This window comes from Engystomops pustulosus, chromosome 4, assembly GCF_040894005.1.
Source record: "Engystomops pustulosus chromosome 4, aEngPut4.maternal, whole genome shotgun sequence".
Classification (NCBI taxonomy): domain Eukaryota; kingdom Metazoa; phylum Chordata; class Amphibia; order Anura; family Leptodactylidae; genus Engystomops; species Engystomops pustulosus.
Window position 1 is genome coordinate 160,091,128 of NC_092414.1, and position 14,843 is coordinate 160,105,970.

General features: G+C 42.8%; 1 protein-coding gene across 1 annotated transcript in view; it reads right to left on the bottom strand.

Annotated features, from left to right (window-relative positions):
- Positions 1-9,916: 9,916 nt before the first annotated feature.
- The window catches only part of FSD2 (fibronectin type III and SPRY domain containing 2), a 33,461-nt gene continuing 28,534 nt past the window's right edge, over positions 9,917-14,843 (bottom strand). The window contains exon 13 of the mRNA XM_072148325.1: positions 9,917-10,520. Within this exon, the coding sequence (XP_072004426.1) occupies positions 10,268-10,520 (253 nt within the window). The 3' untranslated portion in view covers positions 9,917-10,267. The remainder of the gene's footprint in view (positions 10,521-14,843) is intronic.

The following is a 14,843-nucleotide window of genomic DNA, read 5'->3' on the forward strand; positions in this document are numbered from 1 at the left end:
TGGCACCCGCTCACCGTGCAGTGAGCACACAGTGACCGTGCCGGGCGACAGCGGACCAAAATTATTGAGCAGTCGATCGTCTTTGAATAGGGAGGAGAAGGATGAGAAGCGATCGCCTCTACTCCCTCCTGCACCCTGCTGTATGCTGACCGGGCTACGGCATGAGGCCAAAGGTATAGATCAGGAAAGAAACAAAACTCCTCATGGAGATTTTGCGTTTATGGCCATACAGTGATTTCTGAGAAGGAAATCCGCAAATACCGTAAGTTTTCCATGGTGAGATAATGGAAAAACAGTGCCTCCCTTTTTTGGCCATGTATGGAGGGGGAGTTTCACTTTAGATGCCCGTATGTCCCTACAGTACATCTTTCATATTGCCCCAAGATTGAGGTTCTGGTGAGCTGAAGAATAAACTGCAGATAGTCCACAGAACCAACTATCTGATGTGATCAGAAATATGAGGTTCTCCTCTTTAAAGGGGTTGACCACTTTACCTAATTTTTTGTGATGTGTGGGGGGCAGGATGTGACTGTATTCATGAATAGAAAGGTCCTGACAGGGCGATTGCTCATGGACATTTTTAGATCACATGACCCTCCATCTGCAGCCATTTTATGGACAGGAATGTCTGTCTGATGAGGTAATAGACAGGAGGCTTCACTTTACATATCAGGAAAGTGAAGAAGAACTTTTATCCCCTTAACAACCTGGCCCTTTTTTGTTTTACATTTTTCACTCCCCACCTTAAAAAAAAACTATTCCTTTTTTTCCATGCACAGAGCTGTGTGATGGCTTGTTTTCTGTGTAACAAATTACACTTCATTGCGACTGTATTTATTATTCCATGCCGTGTACTGGGAAGCGGGGAAAAAAAATTCCAAAATGCAGTGAAATAGGTGAAAAACTTTATTTGTGCCATTTTCTTGTGGGCTTGTTTTTTTACGCCCATCATTGTGCACCCAAAATGACGCGTCTCATATACTCGTTGGGTCGGTACAATCACTGGAATGCTAAATGTTCGTAGATTTTATAATGTTTGCAAACATTTACAAAAATTAAAACCTCCTGTACAAAAAAAAAATATTAATTTTGCCATCTTCTTGCGCTAATAACTTTTTCATACTTCATACTTCGATGTGGTTTAGAGTTGTGTGTGTGTGCTCTAATTTTTTTTGCGAGATGAGATTACTTTTTCAATGCTACCTTTTTGAGGACTGTGAGCCCTTTTTGATCACTTTTTATAAAAAATTTTATATGTTGCAAATTGGCAAAAAAGTGTCATTTCCGACTTTGCACGCTATTTTACTTTAGGGGGTTAAACGCCGGGAATAACCGTTCTTATATTTTGATGGATCGGACATTTTGGGACACGGCAATACCTAACATGTTTATGATTTTTTTTTTACTATTCTTCAGACCTCCTGTGGTACTTTAACCCTAGATTTTCTAAATGATCCTATCATATACTGCCATACAGTACAGGGTTACGTACAGGATAGGTTCTGTAGGGTTATTCTTAAGTTGAATTTGTATGTAAGTCGGAACTGTATATTTTATCATTGTAAACGCAGGCAAAATTGTTTTGGTCTCTGTGACAATTGGATTTTAACAATGTTGGGTTGTCATAAGAACCAGGATTAACAGTAAAACTTAATTACAGACCTTAATTACACCTGTGATAACTGTTACAGCTTTTTATTGTAGCCTAGGACTAAAGTACAGTAACTAACCAACATCCAGAAGTGTAATATATGTATATATGTGTGTGTGTGTGTATATATATATATATATACATATATATATATATATATATATATATATGTGTGTGTGTGCGCAAATCACACATTGTTATAGAAGCACTAAAATCCAATATCCTCAGGTCTTTGTATGAACCGAGGCTGTCATGGTAACAGATTGCTGCTCCCCGATGACGTTGCGCGTGGGGTGGCAATTGAAGGGTTAATACCGTGGGTATTTGCTGCAATATGCAGCAAACGCCCACCTTGTATGGGGAGTGCTAAGCTCATGAGCCCTCGCCATACACCCTCAGCCGATGTGTAATGTACTAATAAGTCACATCTCGGTAAGGGGTTAATAGATGTATATTGGTAAATGCCATCCTGCCCCTCACACTTACACACACCTTACAAAAAACAAGAAGTAAAGTGGCCAATCTGTAATAAAACATAAAAGAAACATGGATACCTCGGTAAGTGACCCTTCTATCCTCATTTGCAAATAACTTTGAAGGTGAGACTTTGCATAAAATAGGACACCATGAAAGGGAAATGTCTTGCCCCATATGAGGGTGCCATTAGTTTTAATAGGGTAACATCTTGCAACCGTGTCCCTTTCACCTATCCATGGATAGACAAATGACAACAGTTGGAAAAGTTAGGCCTCCAAAATGGTGAAGTGTAAATCTTTTTGCATGTTGAGCTGATCTGGCCATTAAAACTGCTACCATAAATATTCCTAATATTTCATCTACTCTGATAACACTGAAGCTCACAAGCATGTCTATGGTGAGCGCCACCTCCACAGAAGTCGTGTCCTGTGCTATGTACTTGTTCCATATGGAGCCACCATTATAGATGCCATAGTTTCTCCTAAGATATATGGGCAACATGGGGGAATCTCGTACTCTGTAATAGAAGTGAGTGAGGTATTGTGTCATGCGATGAATCTGCCACATCACTAGTGTGAACAAGGACATCCGTTTCTTCTTGCAATACACTGAGAGTGTGATAACTGGATGAATAGACTGGATTAGAGGACATTCCCCTAGGAGGGGTTAATATCTAAAAAAATATTGCTGTATGTCTGATCTTTCATTAACCCTGTATAGGTATATTCACTCCGTGGTACAGACACAACCCTGTCAATTCATGTGGCTATAAGGAGAGATATTGAGAAAAATCACAAAGAAGAATGAGTTTGTGTAAATCTATATAAGGAATATTCCGAATCTTCCTTACTCTAGTTTCTATGACAACCAAGTCATTGACGCTAAGGTACAGCTTTTATGTATGAATAAAGTATGACTTTCCCTTAAAGGAAATGCAGAAATAGCACTTCTATGGTTACAGGTGAGAAAAGCCGGGGAATTTTAAAGAGATGCAGCAGGAAAAAAGATGGATTCAAGGACAAGAGGTTATAATGGGGAAGCAGCGCACACAACGGTATCTCTAATGCCACTCACTAATAACACTGTGCAGGGCCGGATTAGGGGTGGTGAGGGCCCTACACACAGGGTTTTTTTTAAATAAAGTAAATGTTGTGAGTTATATATACAGCCCCCCCCCCCCCCCCCCAGTAATAAATATACACTCACCGGCCACTTTATTAGGTACACCATGCTAGTAACGGTAGGACCTTCAGAACTGCCTCAATTCTTCGTGGCATAGATTCAACAAGGTGCTGGAAGCATTCCTCAGAGATTTTGGTCCATATTGACATGATGGCATCACACAGCTGCCGCAGATTTGTCGGCTGCACATCCATGATGCGAATCTCCCGTTCCACCACATCCCAAAGATGCTCTATTGGATTGAGATCTGGTGACTGTGGAGGCCATTTGAGTACAGTGAACTCATTGTCATGTTCAAGAAACCAGTCTGAGATGATTCCAGCTTTATGACATGACGCATTATCCTGCTGGAAGTAGCCATCAGATGTTGGGTACATTGTGGTCATAAAGGGATGGACATGGTCAGCAACAATACTCAGGTAGGCTGTGGCGTTGCAACGATGCTCAATTGATACCAAGGGGCCCAAAGAGTGCCAAGAAAATATTCCCCACACCATGACACCACCACCACCAGCCTGAACCGTTGATACAAGGCAGGATGGATCCATGCTTTCATGCTGTTGACGCCAAATTCTGACCCTACCATCCGAATGTCGCAGCAGAAATCGAGACTCATCAGACCAGGGAACGTTTTTCCAATCTTCTACTGTCCAATTTCGATGAGCTTATGCAAATTGTAGCCTCAGTTTCCTGTTCTTAGCTGAAAGGAGCGGCACCCGGTGTGGTCTTCTGCTGCTGTAGCCCATCTGCCTCAAAGTTCGATGTACTGTGCGTTCAGAGATGCTCTTCTGCCTACCTTGGTTGTAACAGGTGACGATTTGAGTCACTGTTGCCTTTCTATCAGCTCGAACCAGTCTGCCCATTCTCCTCTGACCTCTGGCATCAACAAGGCATTTCCGCTCACAGAACTGCCGCTCACTGGATGTTTTTTCTTTTTCGGACCATTCTCTGTAAACCCTAGAGATGGTTGTGCGTGAAAATCCCAGTAGATCAGCAGTTTCTCAGACCAGCCCTTCTGGCACCAACAACCATGCCACGTTCAAAGGCATCAAATCACCTTTCTTCCCCACACTGATGCTCGGTTTGAACTGCAGGAGATTGTCTTGACCATGTCTACATGCCTAAATGCACTGAGTTGTCGCCATGTGATTGGCTGATTAGAAATTAAGTGTTAACAAGCAGTCGGACAGGTGTACCTAATAAAGTGGCTGGTGAGTGTATACTGCTGCCCAGTATACAGCCCCCAGTGGTGCTCTCAGATGATAGCATGCGTTTCGAAGCAAACACATGCAATCGGCAACCATCACCGGGAAACCAGCACCCCCTCAGGAATATATAAATATATACACAGCCCCCCCCCCCAAGGAATACGTACATATATACACAACACCCCTTCCCCCATGAATATATAGATATATATATATACAGGCGGTCCCCTACTTAAGAACACTTGACTTACATACGCCCCCTAGTTACAAACGGACCTCTGGATGTTGGTAATTTATTGTGCTTTAGTCCTAGGCTACAATAATCAGCTGTAACAGTTATCACAGGTGTCTGTAATGAAGCTTTATTGGTAATCCTGCTTCTTATGACAACCTAACATTTTGTCACAGAGACCAAAAAAGTTCTGGCTGGGATTACAATGATAAAATATACAGTTCCGACTTACATACAAATTCAACTTAAGAACAAACCTACAGACCCTATCTTGTATGTAACCCGGGCACTGCCTGTACACCCCTCTGCTCAGGAATATATAGAGATATCCAGCCTTACAACTCATGTGAAAAGGGGCCTAAGTGATCGATCTATGTGCCTCTGCTGCTATGTGAAGCGGGAGCAATGAGGGGGGAATTATACTGTATGTGGGCGGCATAAGGGGTGAGGCACGGGAGGGGTAAAAAAAATGCATTGTGCTATGTGTGCAGCGTCAATTTGTCTCTCTTCCACCTCCACAAATGTTGGGAGGAATGCACATAACAAACAATCTGATTTCTTCATCCAGTTCACACTTGACTTTCCAGGTGAAGACAAATTTATGGATATGTTCCAATATAACTCTTGTAGTTGTATTCATGCCACATCTTCCTGAGGAAAACCTGTACAAAATTGACGGCACATGGAAGCATAAAGAGAAATCATATGGATGTGACAATAAGCCATTAATTATAAACAATAATTAGGTCTGCCATGTGGTAGACATCTACACAGGACATACATACAGACCCGCCACCAATGTCAACTTATGGAGTAGATCCTTGCAGTGTATAGTAAATGGGATGACATTTATGTTTTTGTCATAGTTTTGCTGGGTGCAGCCCCTATACATATGTCAAGTACAGTGTCAAAGATCCTTGAACTTCAGGAATATGTTCCTGCGAGAGAGAAATATCGCTGATTTTCCACGATGGAACCCGATATTACCATTAAATGATCAGCTATGAATACAGCTATGATGTGTACGTGAATATCACCACTGACTGATTAGTGATGGCCATACCTTCTTGCACATTTATTTCTCTTTATATGCTCATTTGCATAAGATTAATATTGACATTTCTCTAAACGATAAGACGGTAGAGCTATATCTTGATAGCTTATGACGTAGCCATAACACGGTGCGTTTTAGTTTTGTTATCATTGCATTTTGAAACACATTACAACCGCTGAGCAGAGGTGATTTGCCTAATTACAATACTATTAACATTTGCGTTTACAAAACACAGTGTAAATGTGATGTTAACACATGCATTAACTACGTGTTAACAAAATGTAAACATGCATTTCAAAACACAATGAAATCGCAACCAAAATGCACCGTGTGACCGCGCCCTAAATGATGCTGATTTGGGGTGATTTAGGAGCAGGTAGACCCCCTTTAGGCTGTGTTCACACACAGTATTTTAATGCAATTCAATTCAAAGGCTGCAGGGAGGGCTTTGCTTGATCGCATATGTGTTCCCATTGAAACGTTGTACTCGCCAATCGCAAGCTTTCAGTGGAAACTCATATACGATCAGGTCAAGCCCTCTCGCAGACTTTGAATTGCATTTCAAAATGCAATTCAAATGCTGTTTGTGAACAAAGCCTTAGGTGCTCACCATTAGTGACAGCTGGATCACTCTAAAAGAATATTTTACTTTCCGGTTTCTTGATTAGAATGCTCCTGTCTTGCATATAATTGCACTATAATCTGAGCCAAAAACGGGTGCAGGCTATAGCTAGTGTTCAGGTGCAGGATATCCCTGTGCTGGCCCATCTTCCTGGTCCTACTAATCTATATTTCCCAATTTTTGTTCCCAGTTGCCCATAAAGTAGACAAATGCAGTAGATGTGTTTTGGATAACTTCATCAAATGCGGCCCACAATCACTTTCAATGCTTTAATATTTCTTTTATAAATATACATCTGGACTAAACTTCTTACAGTCATTGGATACACTCATCTTCTTACATTGTCATATATAATATTATATTGCACCTGAACTATTCATTTTCAACAGTAAAAACAATTGCGTCAAAGGTTTAGTTACTATTAAAGCTTTTTGGACATGAGCAAGGCCAGATATAAACAACATGGATGTAAAGATGAGGGAGAGTTTTTGTTTCCTGTACTTGGCTAAGAAATCTGCTATCCCCGCACTTAAGCTACCTGAACACAAATGTGCACTTGGGCTGTGAGTGACAGATTCATGGTCAGCATTTGCGGTCAGTGTGTCATCATTGTGTAATCTGTTTCTTAGCCCTATGTCTGGAAAAAAGGTTTGTGTGTCATCCATTTTTGCAGATCTTCTTAAAACGCTAGCAAATAATGTCACTTGCTTGTCCCGACCCCTCGAATATTCATATGCTTGCGTTAACTATAGTAGAGCAGCACGGTGGCTCAGTGGTTAGCATTACAGCCTTGCAGTGCTGGGGACCTGGGTTTAAGTCCCAGGGTCAACACCTGCAAAGAGTTTGTATGTTCTCACTGTGTTTGTGTGGGTTCCTTTCTGGTCCTCCAGTTTCCTCCCACACTCCAAAACATACTACTGTTAGTGGGTTGATTAGATTGTTAGCCCTGTTGGGGACAGGGACTGATCTGGCAAGCTCTGTGTAATATGTGTGCACTATATAAATAAAGGGATTATTAGTATTATTATTAAATATCAAGTACAGACCTCATTAGGATGACCTGTGGCATCAATATTTTTCATGTAGACTTTTATGTGAAGGCACAGATCAAAGAATACCATCTTCCAAAAAAAAAAAAACAGCACGAAGACAGAAAAAAGGTTGCTGTCATATACAGGCCATTTAACAAAATCAAATCCTAATGTAAGCCATATTAGAATTGCTCATAATAGCTTTCAACACTTCTTTCTTCATCCAAAATTTGGACACCTTATATGAGATGTCTGTAAATGTTTACAGCAATTTTAATCATATGTCTGAGGGGGGAATTGAACCCTGAAGTCTGACACCACAGCTTATAGCATATTGAACTGAGCCATAAGCCCATCTCTTACTAGTCACTTGATTTTATGAGCTTCAACAGTATCCAGATTTTACAGGCACATAGTAGCGCATTATCTACATATGCGTTTGCCTTAAAACAGGTTAATTGGGGGCATTTATAATGCAGTGAGGCATCATGTTCCAGCTTTTGATGTACATCCCACCCCTCTGGAGGCTTTGGATTTCTGATAAATCTGTCAGCCGGCTGCACTGCTGTACAATTGGGCTATAACCTGCCTCTGGAGGTGGTGTAAGGGGGAAAATAATCACAATTCCTGGTTGTGCGCTTGCACATTTGTGCTTCTTGGCCCATGTTATTGCACCTGAACATACCCCTATTAAGTCTAGAGACAGTGGCGTAACTGAAATGCCCTCGACTATAATGTATGGAGTATAGTAATAGTCTCCTCATATGGGAAAGTGACACCATAAGGGCCCCCTAAACTTCTTGGGCCCAGATGTGATCGCAACCTCTGCACCCCCTAATGTTACACCCCTGTCTAGAGATGATAGCTCACTTGTACTGCTGGTGCCTTCTGAGCTGACAGTCAGGGTTCAAGCCCCTCTACTGCTGTTTGTAAGGAAGAGGGTGGCTCATGGAGGAGAAAGAAAGTAAGTCTATGTAAGAGTTGTAGGCTCTACTGATACTATCCTCCTATATGAAGGGGTAGAAGAACAGGCCTGTCTGTCAAGGCTTGATTACTGGCCTACTTCATCTACCAACACTCCTATTTGTTGCTATGGACTGGGCTCTATCTATTATTCATTTATGTAAGAGTAGTTGCCCTGGATTAGAAAATCATATATTTGTTTTATCTATAATATAATAAAAACTATGGGCCACATTTATTAAACGCTGTCATACTTTTCACTGAAAAGAACATGCGAACTGCTTGCACATGTATTTATGAAGCGTTTGCACCAGTGTTGTGTCACAACCACACCCGGGCACATTTACCTACAGGGTCACCAGAGTTCACAGAAAGTGCACTGTCCGTCTATAATGCTGCGTGCATCGATTCACTAAGATCGTGCACCCAATATCCTGCTTGTGTCGCGTTCCCGCTCAGGTCCGACAGAGTTCACCATCTTTATAGTGGTGCATGTAAGTGCTTGGGCTTAAGACACAATTTGAAAGTTAAATCCCGGGCTCAGTCCGAATCAATCAGACCGTCCGACAGCAGGCCCTCTAAATTGTGTCGCATAGAGGCCAGCACAGCTGCTGCACTAAAAGGGCCACGTGCACCGCAATCCCAGCGCACCCGCTACTTAAATACCCATGCGAGCCGTTTTAGCCCCGAAAAGGTGCACAGTCCCACAAAAGTGCATGCACGACCCTTAGTAAATGAGCCCCACTGTGTCCGCTGCACCACAAAAATCTGCACCTAAAGGGGTGTTCTGGTGCTCATCACATTTATTACTGCGACTGGACAGAATTGTGCTGCACACTGTGGGGCAGATTTATCAAGCTGTCTGAAAGTCAGAATATTCCTAGTTGCTCATGGCAACCAATCACAGCTCAGCTTTCATTTTACCAGTGCTCATGAATATTTTAAAGGGGAGCTGTGATTGGTTGATGAGCAACTAGGAATATTCTGACTTTCAGGCAGCTTGATAAATCTGCCCCTGTATGTTAAAGGTGCATCAAAAAAAAGTTGGTGCACACTTCCCTAGTAGTGCACTCTGCACTTAATGCAGTTTGGTTTGCGCTACTTATGATGAATCTGGGCCTAAGTTAAAAAAAAACTTTGGAAAAGAAATGTTCTAAGATGCACTTTATGGACAAAAGTATTAGGATACAGCTCTTAATACGTTTATACAGTCTTATAGCCACAGGTTTATAAAAACCCACCCCCCCTGACCATACAGTACCCCTTAAGTAACATCAGTGATAGTATAGATCTTGCTGAAATCCAGGGCAGGGCTGCTCCAGGAGGCCATCACTGCAACAAGTCAGTTTGTGATAATTCTTCCCTACTAGATATTCTACCAGTAACTGAGATTGGTATTATTGGGAAGTGAAAGGGTTAAGAACCCACCACAGCGCAGCCTTTAAGTGGCAGGCCACGTAAAGTTACAGAGGAGGATACAGATGAGGAGTGCAAAATGTTTGCCAACGCTATGCATTTATTAGGGGAATTTTTTTAGATGTAAAACCCTGTGGATACATTTAGTTTCATCCATTTGTGCAGAATTGTGCTATGTCTGCTAGAGAACAGCTATTACAAGTAAAATGTTCAGACAATGGTTTTCTTATATATTGTTACTTACACTAAAGGTTTTATATTGCTGCAGTTTTACTATGCTGCAGATGAGTTTGACATGAATATCTGCTAAATCTAAATGACAGCATTTTATGGTATTTTACATCTCGATAAAGAATTCTATCCATCTCTTACAGATAGCTTCACCGCTCAGTGATGGATCCAATAGTTTATTCTGGTTTTTCTACATTCTCTCAGGGCAGTTTTAGTGATAAAGGTATTGGAATTCCATTATGAATCTTCAAATGTCCTGGTTTTTCTAATGCAAAACATGGGTGCACTAGATGGCGGAACTGGCATTCAAATGTGTACAGGTGCTGGAGATTGTCCATGTTGAAAAATGATAATCTCTCAGAATCATAATCAAGTAGAATTCCGATCCTTAGTAGAGGTATTGATACCCGAATATCTGGAGACACCCCACAGTGCAGAAATTCATATCTGTGCCTGTGTGAAGGGATAAAGCATTTGTTTTATGCATTCTGTGTTAAACAATTGCTTAAATAACAAATACCAAGTTTCATGTTATTAACAGAAACAACTCTTTTGGCAGCAGGAAAAATTTTGCTACTACAGTATTTTGGTTTCACATTACTTCACCCGTAGTATCTATAGAAAAAGCTGCCAGTAATACTCATATAGGTTCATCTTTTCTTATCTGTTCCAGGAAATTAGTTTCTACATAAAGATATCTGATAGCCTCCTAATTTTCCAGCCACTGTATTTGTACAGTGGGGGAAACAAGTATTTAGTAAGCCACCAATTGTACAAGTTCTGCCACTTATAAAGATGAGAGCCTGTAATAGACATCATAGGTGGACCTCAGCTATGAGAGACAAAGTATAAAAACAGACCCAGAAAATCACCTGGTTTGATTTTTTAAGAATCTATTTACAAATTATGATTGAAAATAAGTATTTGGATCTCACAGACCTGTAACTTCTTTCAGAGGCTCCTGTATCCTCCACTCATTACCTGTAGTAATGGCTCATGTGTCCTCCACTCATTACCTGTAGTAATGGCTCCTCTGTCCACCCACCACTCATTACCTGTAGTAATGGCTCCTGTGTCCTCCACTCATTACCTGTAGTAATGGCTCCTGTGTCCTCCACTCATTACCTGTAGTAATGGCTCCTGTGTCCTCCACTCATTACCTGTAGTAATGGCTCCTGTGTCCTCCACTCATTACCTGTAGTAATGGCTCCTGTGTCCTCCACCCATTACCTGTAGTAATGGCTCCTGTGTCCTCCACTCATTACCTGTAGTAATGGCTCCTGTGTCCTCCTCTCATTACCTGTAGTAATGGCTCCTGTGTCCTCCACTCATTACCTGTAGTAATGGCTCATGTGTTCTCCACTCATTACCTGTAGTAATGGATCCTCTGTCCTCCCCTCATTACCTGTAGTAATGGCTCCTGTGTCCTCCACTCATTACCTGTAGTAATGGCTCCTCTGTCCTCCTCTCATTACCTGTAGTAATGGCTCCTCTGTCCTCCACTCATTATCTGTAGTAATGGCTCCTGTGTCCTCCTTTCATTACCTGTAGTAATGACTCCTGTGTCCTCCTTTCATTACCTGTAGTAATGACTCCTGTGTCCTCCTTTCATTACCTGTAGTAATGGCTCATGTGTCCTCCACTCATTACCTGTAGTAATGGCTCATGTGTCCTCCTCTCATTACCTGTAGTAATGGCTCCTCTGTCCTCCTCTCGTTACCTGTAGTAATGGCTCCTGTGTCCTCCTCTCATTATCTGTAGTAATGGCTCCTGTGTCCTCCTTTCATTACCTGTAGTAATGACTCCTGTGTCCTCCTTTCATTACCTGTAGTAATGACTCCTGTGTCCTCCACTCATTACCTGTAGTAATGGCTCATGTGTTCTCCACTCATTACCTGTAGTAATGGATCCTCTGTCCTCCCCTCATTACCTGTAGTAATGGCTCCTGTGTCCTCCACTCATTACCTGTAGTAATGGCTCCTCTGTCCTCCTCTCATTACCTGTAGTAATGGCTCCTCTGTCCTCCACTCATTATCTGTAGTAATGGCTCCTGTGTCCTCCTTTCATTACCTGTAGTAATGACTCCTGTGTCCTCCTTTCATTACCTGTAGTAATGACTCCTGTGTCCTCCTTTCATTACCTGTAGTAATGGCTCATGTGTCCTCCACTCATTACCTGTAGTAATGGCTCATGTGTCCTCCTCTCATTACCTGTAGTAATGGCTCCTCTGTCCTCCTCTCGTTACCTGTAGTAATGGCTCCTGTGTCCTCCTCTCATTACCTGTAGTAATGGCTCCTCTGTCCTCCTCTCGTTACCTGTAGTAATGACTCCTGTGTCCTCCTTTCATTACCTGTAGTAATGACTCCTGTGTCCTCCTTTCATTACCTGTAGTAATGGCTCATGTGTCCTCCACTCATTACCTGTAGTAATGGCTCATGTGTCCTCCTCTCATTACCTGTAGTAATGGCTCCTGTGTCCTCCACTCATTACCTGTAGTAATGGCTCCTGTGTCCTCCTCTCATTACCTGTAGTAATGGCTCCTCTGTCCTCCTCTCGTTACCTGTAGTAATGGCTCCTGTGTCCTCCTCTCATTACCTGTAGTAATGGCTCCTCTGTCCTCCTCTCGTTACCTGTAGTAATGGCTCCTGTGTCCTCCTTTCATTACCTGTAGTAATGACTCCTGTGTCCTCCACTCATTAACTGTAGTAATGGCTCCTGTATCCTCCACTCATTACCTGTAGTAATGGCTCCTGTGTCCTCCACTCATTACCTGTAGTAATGGCTCCTGTGTCCTCCACTCATTATCTGTAGTAATGGCTCCTCTGTCCTCCACTCATTATCTGTAGTTATGGCTCCTGTGTCCTCCTCTCATTACCTGTAGTAATGACTCCTGTGTCCTCCACTCATTACCTGTAGTAATGGCTCCTGTATCCTCCACTCATTACCTGTAGTAATGGCTCCTGTGTCCTCCACTCATTACCTGTAGTAATGGCTCCTCTGTCCTCCTCTCATTACCTGTAGTAATGGCTCCTGTGTCCTCCTCTCATTACCTGGAGTAATGGCTCCTGTGTCCTCCACTCATTACCTGTAGTAATGGCTCCTGTGTCCTCCACTCATTACCTGTAGTAATGGCTCCTGTGTCCTCCTCTCATTACCTGGAGTAATGGCTCCTGTGTCCTCCACTCATTACCTGTAGTAATGGCTCCTCTGTTTTCCTCTCATTACCTGTAGTAATGGCTCCTCTGTCCTCCACTCATTACCTGTAGTAATGGCTCCTCTGTCCTCCTCTCGTTACCTGTAGTAATGGCTCCTCTGTCCTCCACTCATTACCTGTAGTAATGGCTCCTCTGTCCTCCACTCATTACTTGTAGTAATGGCTCCTGTATCCTCCACTCATTACCTGTAGTAATGGCTCCTGTGTCCTCCTCTCATTACCTGTAGTAATGGCTCCTGTGTCCTCCACTCATTACCTGTAGTAATGGCTCCTGTGTCCTCCACTCATTACCTGTAGTAATGACTCCTCTGTCCTCCACTCATTACCTGTAGTAATGGCTCCTCTGTCCTCCACTCATTACCTGTAGTAATGGCTCCTGTGTCCTCCACTCATTACCTGTAGTAATGGCTCCTGTGTCCTCCACTCATTACTTGTAGTAATGGCTCCTGTGTCCTCCTTTCATTACCTGTAGTAATGGCTCCTCTGTCCTCCTCTCATTACCTGTAGTAATGGCTCCTGTGTCCTCCTCTCATTACCTGTAGTAATGTCTCCTGTGTCCTCCACTCATTACCTGTAGTAATGTCTCCTGTGTCCTCCTCTCATTACCTGTAGTAATGGCTCCTCTGTCCTCCACTCATTACCTGTAATAATGGCTCCTCTGTCCTCCACTCATTACCAGTAGTAATGGCTCCTGTGTCCTCCTCTCATTACCTGTAGTAATTACTCCTGTGTCCTCCACTCATTACCTGTAGTATTGGATCCTCTGTCCTCCACTCACTACCTGTAGTAATGGCTCCTGTGTCCTCCTCTCATTACCTGTAGTAATGGCTCCTGTAGTAATGGCTCCTGTGTCCTCCTCATTACCCAGAGTAATGGCTCCTGTGTCCTCCACTCATTACCTGTAGTAATGGCTCCTCTGTCCTCCACTCATTACCTGTAGTAATGGCTCCTGTGTCCTCCACTCATTACTTGTAGTAATGGCTCCTGTGTCCTCCTCTCATTACCTGTAGTAATGGCTCCTGTGTCCTCCACTCATTGCCTGTAGTAATGGCTCCTGTGTCCTCCACTCATTACCTGTAGTAATGGCTCCTCTGTCCTCCACTCATTATCTGCAGTAATGGCTCCTGTGTCCTCCACTCATTACCTGTAGTAATGGCTCCTGTGTCCTCCACTCATTACCTGTAATAATGGCTCCTTTGTCCTCCACTCATTACCTGTAGTAATGGCTCCTGTGTCCTCCTCTCATTACCTGTAGTAATGGCTCCGGTGTCCTCCACTCATTACCTGTAGTAATGGCTCCTGTGTCCTCCACTCATTACCTGTAGTAATGGCTCCTGTGTCCTCCTCTCATTACCTGTAGTAATGGCTCCTCTGTCCTCCACTCATTACCTGTAATAATGGCTCCTCTGTCCTCCACTCATTACCTGTAGTAATGGCTCCTGTGTCCTCCACTCATTACCTGGAGTAATGGCTCCTGTGTCCTCCACTCATTACCTGGAGTAATGGCTCCTGTGTCCTCCACTCATTATCTGTAGTAATGGCTCCTGTGTCCTCCTCTCATT